The 12,712-nt window shown below is 39.6% G+C and overlaps 2 protein-coding genes across 16 annotated transcripts in view; both read left to right on the top strand.

Annotated features, from left to right (window-relative positions):
- The window catches only part of LOC110970793 (NACHT, LRR and PYD domains-containing protein 3-like), a 267,127-nt gene that overhangs the window by 35,822 nt on the left and 218,593 nt on the right, over positions 1 to 12,712 (top strand). The window lies entirely within an intron of this gene.
- Positions 4,514 to 7,083, top strand: LOC127532194 (tripartite motif-containing protein 16-like protein). The gene is made up of 2 exons (XM_051943525.1): positions 4,514 to 5,507; positions 5,653 to 7,083. The coding sequence occupies exons 1-2, from the start codon at positions 5,135 to 5,137 to the stop codon at positions 5,670 to 5,672; spliced, it is 393 nt and encodes a 130-aa protein (XP_051799485.1). The 5' UTR covers positions 4,514 to 5,134; the 3' UTR covers positions 5,673 to 7,083.

Raw genomic sequence — 12,712 nt, 5'->3', positions numbered from 1 at the left:
TAAAGGAACACTTTGAAAACACATCATATTTCAATGCGGGGAAAAAACTAACTGGATCTTAGCATTGATATGGACTGGTTAGTGTGTTAGGAATGAAAAGATGCCACATTGTTTGATGGAAATGAAAATTATGAACCCCCCAGGAGGGCTAAATTCAAGAGATTCCAAAATCAAAGTGAAAAACTGATGTGGCAGGCTGGTCCATTTTCTGAAATTCCTTGGCAGCAGCTCAAAATGGTATTCAGTAGTTTGTATGACCTCCATGTGCTTGTATGCATGACTGACGATGTCAGGACAAGCTCTGAATGAGACGATGGATGGTGTCCTGGGGTATCTCCTCCCAGAACTGGACCAGAGCATCGCTGAGCTCCTGGACAGTCTGAGGAGCAACCTGATGGTGTCTGATGGAACAAAACATAATGTTCCAAAGGTGTTCTATTGGATTCAGGTCAGGTGAGTATTGGGGCCAGTCAGTGCTGTCAATTCCTTCATCCTCCAGGAAGTGCCTTCATCCTCTTGCCACATGAGGCCAGGCATCATCATGCACCAGAAGGAATCCAGGACCACTGCACCAGTGTAGGGTCTGACAATGGGTCAAAGGATTTCATCCTGATACCTAATGACAGTCAGAATGCCATTGTCCAGCCTGTAGAGGTCTGTGTGTCCCTCCATGGATATGCCTCCCCACACCATCACTGACCCACCACCAAACCGGTCACACTGAACAATGTTACAGGCAGCATAACGTTCTCCACGGCTTCTCCAGACCCTTTCATGTCTGTCACATGCGCTCAGGGCGAACCTGCTCTCATCTGTAAAAAGCACAGGGCACCAGTGGTGGACCTGCAGATTCCTGTGTTCTATGGCAAATGCCAGCCGAGCTCCACGGTGCCGGTCAGCGAGCACAGCGGGCACTAGTGGACACTGGGCCCTCAGACTATCCTCATTACATCTCTTTCTGATTGTTTGATCAGAGACATTCACACCAGTGGTCTGCTGGAGCTCATTTTGTAGAGCTATAGCAGTGCTCATCCTGGTCCTCCTTGCACAAAGGAGCAGATACCTGTCCTGCTGATGGGTTGAGGACCTTCTACAGTCCTGTCCAGCTCTCCCAGACTAACTGCCTGTCTCCTGGAATCTCCTCCATGCTCTTGAGAATGTGCTGGGAGACACAGCAAACCTTCTGGTAATGGCACACATTGATGTTTCATCCTGGAGGAGTTGGACTGTCTGTGGAACCTCTGTAGGGTCCAGGTATCGCCTCATGCTACCAGCAGTGACTCTGACCCTAGCCAAATGCAAAACTAGTGAAAAACAGTCAGAAAACATTAGGAAGGAAAAAACATCAGTGTCCTTCACCTGTAAACTCATTCCTGTTTTGGGGGTGTCTCATTGTTACCCCTCTAGTGCATCTGTTGTTAATTTTATGAACACCAAAGCAGCTGAAACTGACTAAAAAGCCCCTTTTTTACTTACTTGACCAGATCAGTATCCCACATGTTTGACTGATTTGATGCAATAGATTAAAAAGTGTTCCTTTAATGTTTTTGAGCAGTGTATGTATAAACTGTAGTTATTATTGCAACATTTATGTATAGGATGAATATCATCCTTAATTGATTGAATATGGTACGTCTGTTATGCGTTCACAGGTTTCACACACCAAACTGATCACAAGGGAGCCACAAACAACAATAGTAATAACAACGGAAATAAATAAATAAAGTTTCTAAAGCTTATAAGCGTCATAAAAAAGTTAATAGCATAATTTAATATGTAAATTTACGCATTGTTATATCATTTTACCAATTAATTGGCCAATTGCTCTCCTCAAACATCAGATGAGTTTGACATTCAACACAGTGCTGACAGTGATCAGCTGGGGAGTGTTTGGATTCATTTTCTCACACTGGAGATGATATATCTGTCATTGAAATGGTAATTATGGATTTTAAAATTTTTTGGCCGGGGCTAGTAAAATATCATTATGACTATATGCTAAAACTATAATAAAAATGTTGCGAGAGAATTTCAAGCCAAAAAGTATATTTACGGTACAAGAATATTACTTACATGGAACACTGGGACATTTATTTTGAAGAACTGATTGTGGTCTCACAACAAAAACGTGTTGTCAGTTGTGTAAAATCTTAATTTATTTATAGGGAAACCCAAAAGGTCCTGGTCCAAGAACGAGAGGGTCGTCATTGATCAGCATTTTAAGAGATCTCTCAACTCTTTCAGTGGGCTTATGAGGGTTTTTTTATGCGATTAATTGTCTTGATGGTTCGTTGTGTAGAAAAACAACATTACTGTTGTCAGGAGCGTAGCAAAAGCAAGTGACAAACCCTCAGTTTAGGACTATATGTGGACTCAGCATAAACATTGACTTGAGTTCACTGAGCATCCTGTAGTTGTGCTTTTTTGTGCTACTGTTTTCATATTTCTGATTGCTGGCAGGTGTTATGTGATAAATATTGCTATGATGAGCAGAGTTGAGTAGAATACAAAACATTAGCAAAAATGTAATGCTTTGCTTTTTCCTTGAAAATATTCATTTCATTTGCCTCTAAATAGCATTTAATCAGATATAAAAGTTGGAAAGTGGCTGTAATATGAAGTTGAACCTTAGTACAAAAAAACCATTAAATCCAGTTATATTTGAAGATACTGATTCTATAAGTGACCTGAGAAATATACCATTTCATCTCAAACTATGTTGAAGTTTACATTTTTGATCTGCCTCAAAAAAACACCTGAGACTTAAGTCGATAATGCAGCTTGCATTTACAAGTTAATTAGAAAATGTGACTAAAAGAAAGGTTAAGAAGCACTAACTCTCTTAGGATCTTGAAATATCCAGGCTTATTCCATTGAATATGATGGTGACACATCTCTTAGTTGAATCACTGATCGGCAAATATCCTCTTCTGTCCTCATGCACACATGCAGGAGTGTGAACATCCCATCCAACAACGGACCTTCTTCATTTAAATGTTACAGAAATTTCAAAAAGTTTTTATGCATTACTTATTTTTTAATACTTATTGTGTCTAGTAAAGAAAAATACTTTGCTGTCAGTATCCCCATGTCATTGTTTCCCTCTATAGTGGCAGTGGCATGTGCCGAGTACTAATAGAAAGACACTGCAGCAGTTTCCAGCAATGACGTGATGCTACATGTAAGCTCTTACAAAACTCCAGGTTACACATTAGCAGGAGGTTGGGTTCAAAGTTTCTGTTCAGTCTTGTTAAATTTTGTGTTTGTTCCTTATTATAATCGAATATATCAAATGTAAAACACAAATATAATGACTGTAATGACATAACATTCATTTGCGATAACATAAAAATGAAGAACTGGTAAATTCGTTCTTTCTCGGATAGTTTGGTTGATTCTTGCATACTTCCTATCTTCCTCGTGAAAACTGTCAAACGAGACCAAACATCACGTTATTGTCTCTTTCCGTTATTGAGAAATATGCCGGGGAATGAAACGTGAGTTTGTAGTCAGTGAAGTTGGTTAAATTGGTTTTAAGAGAAGCAGAGTACTTGAAGTTGCTGAAAAGACAACAACTAAAAAAAAAAAAAAAAAATCAAACAAGAGGCCTACTTCAGGGCCTGTAAAGCACCTCAGAGTTTCAGCCACAGTAAAACAGTCCGGTGCCTAATAGTGATCTAAATTATTATGTCCTAAATGAATGCACAGCTTGAATTATGGCTTTGTGGATGTAGGCTGCACCACCAGCCTCCTTTATTCTGGTCTCCTCATTTCAGTTTACGAATGAGCAGCTAGTTGTGTTTAGTTCCAGCAGTCAGCCTGACTGCAGCCTCTCTCAGCAGGAGTCTCTGACAAACAATCAGCATTATGGCAAGAACTACTACTGTTGTTTAAACTATATGTTGATTTCTACATCATTGAAACTTTCTGGATAAAAGACTGTCGGTTCTTATTTTCTGATTGATCTATTTTAAACAGTCAAATTGTTAATGTTTTTTTTATTTATGATATATTCCAAGCAGTTAAATTGTTAATGTTTTATTTATCCAAATGATATATTTCAAACAGTTAAATTTTTAATGTTTTATTTTCTGATCGAGTATTTCAAACAGTTAAATTTTTAATGTTTTATTTTCTGATTGGTATATTTCAAACAGTTAAATTGCTAAAGTTTTATTTTCTGATTGGTATATTTCAAACAGTTAAATTGCTAAAGTTTTATTTTCTGATTGGTATATTTCAAACAGTTAAATTGCTAAAGTTTTATTTTCTGATTGGTATATTTCAAACAGTTAAATTGCTAAAGTTTTATTTTCTGATTGGTATATTTCAAACAGTTAAATTGCCAAGGTTTTTTTGTTAGTTCTTGTTGAGTGTCTTGTGTTTAAATTAACTAACTTAGAGAGTGTAAAAAGATTCTTGCTTGCTTGTTTAACAAACCCGCTTCTCCCCCGCTACGCTGATAAACCCTCTCGAAGAAGGAGGGGCTTCCTCTCAGTGTAGCTGGGGGAGGTATCTAGCGCTCACACGGTCACGACAGCTCTCAGTGACAGGTCGCAGGGGTAGCGCGCAGAAAGGCGAGATAGGAGAAAGCTAATAGAGAACATTTGATTTCACGGGTTTCTCTGTCAAAAAGAACGCTAAAAACTTTTGTCATAGGGTGGATGGACAAGAATGCTGAAATTTTTGTTTTACAGGGACACGTCTGCTCCAGATCAGATAAAATACTTTTTGACAGTTCGGACCCGGGAGGGGGAGGGGGAGGGGCGCATCTGCACCGAATAGATAAGCCGCTGAGGGTTAGGGAGACACTTTAGACCTGACTTTGGCGTCCGAGGGGAAGGGTCTTCCAGGAAAAACACATTCTAAAATAACACGTGGTAAGGCGGGACTTCCTGTAAAAGAGCACGTGGTAAGGCGGGACTTCCGGTAAAAAGGGGGCGGGGCCACCTGTCAAAGTTGTGACGTGGCAGCTTCTGATTGGAAGCTGTCAATTTTGACGAAAGGTGGTTTATATTCCTCTCTGTGGGTGTAAACGGAATGAAGTGACACGACACACCTGACGGGCTTAAATTAAAAGTCTCACCTCCTTGAAAGCAGAAACTCATTCAGTTGCTGCCGCTGAGACGAGAAAATGGCACAGAACAGAGATGAGCAAGAGATAGCGGAGGCCATGGAGAATATCGCACTCCAAGATGCTCCTGCTGGACCAGAGCCAGAGCCAGTGCCAGAGCCAACGACCAGAGCTGGATTCTTACGATATTATCGCAACATCACTCTGGATCCAGACACAGCACACGAAAAGCTAATTTTATCTGAGGACGACAGAAGAGCAACAAGAGTGACAGAACCCCAGCCTTATCCTGATCATCCGAACAGATTCACTGACAATTGTCAGGTCCTCAGCAATGAGAGTCTGACTGGACGTCATTACTGGGAGGTGGACCTGAGAGGGTTGAGAGCTGTTGTAGCAGTTGCATACGGGAATATCAGCCGAACACCTGAAGGTGAATTTAGAAGAACTGAACAATCCTGGGCTTTATGTTGCTCCAATTTCAGTTATACATTTTGGCACAACAACGAGAAAGCTTCTTTTCCCTCCAGCATTGGAGTGTACTTGGATCACAGTGCAGGTATTCTGTGCTTCTACAGAGTCGATGGTGACACGATGAGTCTCCTCTACAGAGTCCGGACCACATTTACTGAGCCGCTGCATGCTGGAGTTGGAATTGGAAATATAAATTCCAGTGCTGAGTTCATTCATCGAAGGAGAGCTGGTTAAAAAAATAAAAAATAAAATGAGTTCTGCACATTAGAGTCATTCCTGGATGTACATTTAAAGATTTATTTCTGAGTTTGTGGTTTGATGAATTCATTTTGAATTTCTTCATAATTTTGCCTGTTTGGCTGTTAATGTATTTGGAATAGAATGAGGACATGATCGATACTTTGGGGAAACTGGAAATGTGCTATTGGTCTTTATGTCTGGAGCTTTGGCTTTACTTTTTATTATGAATGAACGTGGAAAAATATAGTGAATGTGCAACACTTTTATGGCAGTTTTTTGACACGTACATGTTTGTTTTTAAGGTCCATGGTGTTAGTTTTTCATTTAATCTTTGTACAATAAATAATGTATCAGAATCAACATTAGTCCTAATCAGTGATGATCATTTAAAAAATAAAAAATCTCCACATTATGTGGAAAATGTACATTTATTTTGTTGTATTTGATTTAAAACAACATCATTATGGAAACAAACCAGCGTTTGACAGGTTAAAATCTGCTAAATTAAGTAATATTCTGAAGTTATGATCAGGACTAATGTTGGTTAAAAATGTGCTAAATGACAGTGGTGTGGGAAATGGTGTGTTTTATAATTAGCTCAGAGTGCATATTAAAGAGCTGTATTGGTTCTGAGGAACAGGAAGGTGAAGAGCATCATTACCACGGTGTGACTGGAATGAAACAAAGAATCAATAAGAAGGAGCTTATGCTTTATTTACTTATTACTCATGTGTTTGAATGTAAGGATGATCAAGACATAAAGTGATTGATAATAAAATACAGACAGTTTGTTGTAATCAGTAAAGAACATGAGCTTGGTGTGTGTGCAGTCTCTAATCTTGCTTTGCAGCGGTGAAGTCATTCCTATGAGAGCGATAAAACATCAGCTGTGACAGAGGACAGCGGAACAACGCAGCATCGGAAGGAGCAGCCGGCCTTGATAGATATCCACACTGTTAGAGTATAAGAAGACTGGGTCAGGAACAGTTAGTCTGATTCCATCTGAACTGACTGAACACTTGTTGTTGGTTAGGGACAGAGGATTCAGGCCCAGAGCTCTGTATCACATTCAGTTTACTGTAATAAATACTTTGATTTTAAGAAGAAGTCTCCTGACTGCTCCATCAAAAGAACTGGGAGGAAACAGCCTTACACATATTCTGTTGGTTAATTGTAGAATAGGAAGGAAAAAGGAAAGGGAGGAAATGTTATCATATGTATTTTTTGACAAGGAGTATTTTGTCTTGAAGGTGTGAGTTTTTAATAAAAATCCTTGTGTCATAAATATGAGTTAATTCCAGTTAACAGCTGTCCTAATCTTTGACACATCCCACACTGTGATGATTTAAAAAGCTTCACTTCATACATATTTGATGTAAATGAATCATTTTTATTTAGAAGAAAACAAACAAGAGTGTTGTGTAAACAAGCTGCTGTTTAAAGGGTTCAGATCCTCGTACTGGATGAATATTTAGGTGCTGCAATCAGAAGTGATGTTGGTTAGAAACAGTCACTGAAATAGGAACATGCTGTTAATGTGCAATCATTTCTGACAGCATTTTGTCTTTAAGGTCTTCAGGGTGACTTTGTTTCAAATCTGACATGAAGCAAACAGGAAATTAAACTGAGCTTGTTTTAGTGTACAACTTTGTGTTTATTGAGCATTGAAATGAGCTGCAGCCAGTCACTGTGGACTGCTGCTTTAACTGTGGAAGGGATGGAAAACTCTTTAGTCTTTGATAGAACATATGCAACTTTACAAAGAAACAAACAAAAGACCCTGTAAGTGATGGTCTGAAATGTGTAAACCTACTGCTGGAAACATTAGCACTGAGCTGTCATACTTACTGACAATTCCACACTGGTGACCCTGTTGCTTCAGTGGTTTTTTGTTAATTGTTCTTGTTTTTTTTAAACTGTCAGTAACTTCAGTGCCATGCTTCAACCTGGGAGTGGTCCTCTACTGTGAGTCATGAATCATAAGTATGGCAGATTAACTGTGACTACATGTGGGTCCAGTCAAACAGGACTGAGGACAACGTTTCAAAACTGTGAACTGTTAAGGAAAAATCGTACCAACATTCAGAAGGTCACCCTTTGACCCCAACTGAAGCACACCAACTGCTCAGACAGACAACTATTTGCTGATACAACAACAACAAGGTTAGATCTGCCTCTTTTCTCTCAGACAGTATAAACCCACCAAGGACAGAGAGACTCCTCAGAGTTGACACTGGCTCTGTCGGCATATGTGGTCCTTGCTCTATCATTTCTCCTGAATTCAGTAAAGTTTAGTGAACTTCTCTCTTTTTTGATTTAGGAAAACTCAAAAATGTGAATTTCACCAAGTTAAAAGTTTTGAGTATAGCCTTGAAGAAAAAGCAAAAAAAATGAACTAATTTAAAAAACAGTCAGTTGTTAATGACATCATACTTAATAAATTAAAGTAAGATGATGTCATACACTCACTCTTATTGATTTAAAAAAATATTTTGCATGTTTTTGAAAGTCTAAATTACTTTATAAAATTAGTTTAAAAAAACAATAAAATCTGGTACATTGAAGAAAGAAACTATTTGTGTCCAACATTTATTAATCAAAAGCATTTTCTCCAACTTCACAGTTCTTAACTGTTTAAATACGATTTCCATTTTAAAAACTAAAATAGATCAGAGTAAACTGTGACCTGATCAAGTGCTGAACAGAACCGTGTTTTTATGCACATATGTCCAAGGGTATGAGAACAAAAAGGTTTTGATTTTAAGATTCATATTAGAACACTTGAACAATTTACAGAATACAAATTCTGACCTGCAGCTGATAAAATCCTCACAGTGAAAACATTTGTCATAAACTCCACCTACAGCTGCCTACAAGGACAATTAAAAGAACAACTGACTTGTTGGTGGGTGCCAGTGGTGTAGTGGTCCCTGGAGAAGTGGGTATCCTCTTAATTTTCACCTTTTTTTAAATTCGTCCAGAAAAACGCCCAGTTTTAGAAACAGTGACATAGAAAACTACTCTATTCAATTTATTCAGTCATTTCTACTTGCCCACTATTATAAAATTATCATGACTTGATTAGGAGCAGTTTGTAGTTATTACTGGATTAATGTAACATGTATTTATCAAGAGGCAAACATGGTGTTTCAGTTACTTTTGAACATTTATTTAAATAAAATACTTCAAATATGAAGTTGACAGTGCATCCTTGTTCATATTTCATCATGAATAAAACCTCAATATTGTTTTAGGTCGAATCTTAAACTACCTGTCCCCATTCTTGTGTTTTTACTTACTTTAAAATCAACTACCAGCCTAGAGGTTTTCCCACATTATCCCAATCTAGCTAGCTTCAGACTTACGTTAGAATAACGTTCGCCTTTCAAAACGTTAGTCAGACTCGGCCCGACACTCAGTTTAACCCGTTGCGCTTCAGTTGCGCTTCAGTGTTCCGCCCGCGGTACACTTTGAGATCTGCATAAGCAATTTGCTAAATGTCTGAAACCGCAAACGCGATTATACAAACACTATACACCGATGGAAAGCTTAGATTCTCATGAATCCGCCGGTATAAACCACTTTCAGATGTGATTACCACAGCGGGTGAGAAAAACACATTTGTCCGACAAACAACGAATATCCATCCATTCGTTCTCTGTACACGGCTTCAACGTACACAGCGCGACTCACATTTCCGGGTTCATTATTACACACAGATGAAAATATTCCACAAAAAACGGCCATAATCCAACCTTGGACATCCAGATGACACAAGCCAGTAAACTGTTTTGTCCAAAACATGTCTTGAAGTCGGTATAAAATCCACGAATCGGTCGTTTTCGAGGAAATGCACCTCGCGATGCGCGTCCAATATTCCCTGTATTTCTCGTCATATTTTTATTCACAAATAGAATATTAGCGATTTTTTTGTACTGAAAATGGCTGGAATTGACTGAAGCTTTAACCACTGGTGACAAAATATCCTCTCCTTGAAATGTGCAGTCATGTTGCCAGTTGTTTAAAACAATGATTCATTTGGAAACCACCTTAAAACTTACCTGAGAATTATATCGTCCATGAAAGTAGGTTCGCTCGATACGTGTCACTCACTTGAAAGGTGTTTATTCTGACTTTCTCGCATTTCCGCGCATCTTTCAAGCAGACCTGTCAATCAACTGGAGTGCCACAGAGCTGTTAGCAAAATTTTCCTTTGTATGACCCGCCCTACTCTGCCTCTGATTGGCTCATCCCTAAAGTTAGCCAATCGAATCAGTGAAGGTAGCATGTACCAGCCAATTACAGGCAGAGGAGGGTTGTTCATGGCTTCATCATCCTTAAGGAAAAGAGGGCTACCTGGCACATAGATATTCACCTTATTCAGGAAGTGAGGCAGGGCGGCGCCATTTTTGAGATCGACTTCCGGTTGACTGTCTTTGCACTACAACAACATCGAGTCCTCTCGCTACTGTAGCTACTTTTAACTGTTCTTTTAAGCGATTTTAACATGTTTGGCATCAATTGCGCTGTCCGTGGGTGCCACAACAACTGGGGAAAGATGAAGCTTTCTCTCTCTCAGAATTGTTTAGAGCACGGAAAGGTTAGATCTGAATGCTGCGGACCAGCTCATGGCTATGTAAACACACAGCTTGCATCGGTCACTGTCAGCGCAGCTACAGCGATTCTACCAAAGTTCAGTTTCCACTAAAGACCTAGCTATGCCATCAGTGAGGTAAAAAGATACTCTCTGCCATTTTGAAACGTTGTTATGACTGCGGTTTGGTCAGAATCAGTTTTTTGTTGCTCCAGGGAATTAGCATTAGCTTGTGACAGGGCTAATAACACAGTAAACCGCAGGAGCTGTTCCAGAAATGACAATAACAACCTCCGTTTGCACAACCACATCGTATATACATGAATCAAATAAAGTTTTATTCAAATCAACATACCTTCCATAATATCGCAGCAGTGTGACAGCAGGACCGTCCCAACCCAGCGATACAGGAGCATCCCGTGGTCTCCACCGCTCCATCAGCTGTCACCAACACCCACCATGTGTGAGGAGGTACTAGCCTGACTCGGACTGACATTAGCTTTAAGAAACGTATATTCCCGTTCTTGATGTAACAGAACAGCGCCGACTTTACCACTGTGCAAATATTGATAGGCTTCAGTGCTCTTATAATTCCTCATAGCCGAGCGTTCAACGCCAAGAGACAACACGAAATAGTTACAAATATCGCCATACATGACTTGTGGCCACTTTTTCATGTCATCCTCCCACTCTGTAATAAGTCGCGGATGAGGCAGACTTGATCCATTTCTGTTTTTTAAAGAGGTTTCCGTTTCTTCCCACATCACTCTCACAGTTGTAAACACCGGCATGATCGAGTTACCGGAAGTGCTACTCAAAACAGGAAGTCCCACCCGTTAGAAAATGGGCGGAGCTGAATAAGGTGAATACTGAATGATGCGCACCAGGGAGCATTAGAAGTGGGTATACGCAATGCTAACTGAAAAAAAAGTGGGTATACGCCGTATACTGCCGTATACCCTGGACTACACCACTGGTGGGTGCTCTCCATTCAGCTCACAGCTGTCTGTAAACCCAGGTATGACGTTGTTGAACAGGAGCTAAAACTGTTCATGGTGGACCAGCTTAGGCCACAGAAAGTCTAGTAGAACAAAGTCTTTAGGAGACCTCAAATGTCTGAGAGTTTGGGTGTATATTCCAGATTTAGGGCATATGTTAATCCAAGGAGGAGGCAGCATACCCAGGAAGCACTGGGACATCCTCAATGAGAATACCAGCAGCATCTGGATCCTGGCAAGTGCAGATTCTCAACCTTTGAGTTTTCAGTTCCTCGTGTATATTCGTCTCTGTTGTTCCCTGTGTGACATACAAAGAGAACACAGTTAGGATGGAATGTCTCATTTGTTGAAATAATAAATAAATTCAATTCTATTTTATTTATATAGCACCAATTAGAGATCAAATCATCTCAAGACGCTTTACAGAACCCATATGAACTCCCAGAGCAGCCTTAAGGTGGCAAGAAAACACCTTTTAACAGGAAAAAACCTCAAGTAGAACCTGGTTCTTTATGTGGGGGAACCATCTGCCTGCTGGCCGGGGGGGTTGAGAGGGACAGAAGAGGAGAGGTAGAAAGATAGAGGTAGAGGTAGATGGAGGGGGAGCAGGAGGGATGGGAGACAAGGAACATACAACACACAATAAATAAACAATCCTACCTTACCTGGTCAGCATACGCCAAAGAAGAAGAAATAGTTTGGCTTAAAAGATTTTAAAGCAAAAAATTAAACATTTTTAATGTAAATATCAGCATGTCTTCTCATTACGGTCCAGATCATGTGACTTTTTGACTGAGGTTTATTTTATTATCACACTAATAGATCACCAGGATGACACACATCACTTTTTATTTGAATTCACATTTTTAAGACAGACAGACAGACAGATAAACAAGTTTTCAGCTTCTTATACTAAAAGCTATTTATTTAGTGTAAATATTAGCCGTACAATTCGATAGTTAACAGTTAAGCTGAGTCAGTTACTTAAAACATCGCTGTATAATACATCTGCGAATGCAGCGCTTTATTTTTTAAACCGGAAATAGTTGCTGCGTATCGGTCGTGCATTTACCGTAAGCTGACGTAAGAGCGCACTGAAAATGTAGGAGCGGCTGGATTGACCGCAGCTTTTTACTGTGTAAAATTTCAAGTGGTGGCTTTCATGCCAGTGAACGATTATCATGAAGCTTTTTTATTGTGGTTTTAACCAGCACAAGCAGCAACTGTGTGAGCCATAGTGGTGTAAAGAATCCGTTTTATTTCCCCGTGACTGTCAGTCTGTTTCTAGCTACTGAGCTGATGTGCGTTTCTCAGAGAGCAGGAGGTCCGACT

The sequence above is a fragment of the Acanthochromis polyacanthus genome, chromosome 22 (assembly GCF_021347895.1).
Source record: "Acanthochromis polyacanthus isolate Apoly-LR-REF ecotype Palm Island chromosome 22, KAUST_Apoly_ChrSc, whole genome shotgun sequence".
In the NCBI taxonomy this organism is placed as follows: domain Eukaryota; kingdom Metazoa; phylum Chordata; class Actinopteri; family Pomacentridae; genus Acanthochromis; species Acanthochromis polyacanthus.
This window is presented reverse-complemented; position numbering and strand designations above follow the sequence as displayed.

Coding starts and splice junctions, on each gene's coding strand:
- LOC127532194 (XM_051943525.1), top strand. CDS start 5,135: ATGGCACAGAACAGAGATGAGCAAGAGATAGCGGAGGCCATGGAGAAT. Junction 5,508..5,652: donor TATCAGCCGAACACCTGAAG/GTGAATTTAGAA, acceptor GTGCTTCTACAG/AGTCGATGGTGACACGATGA.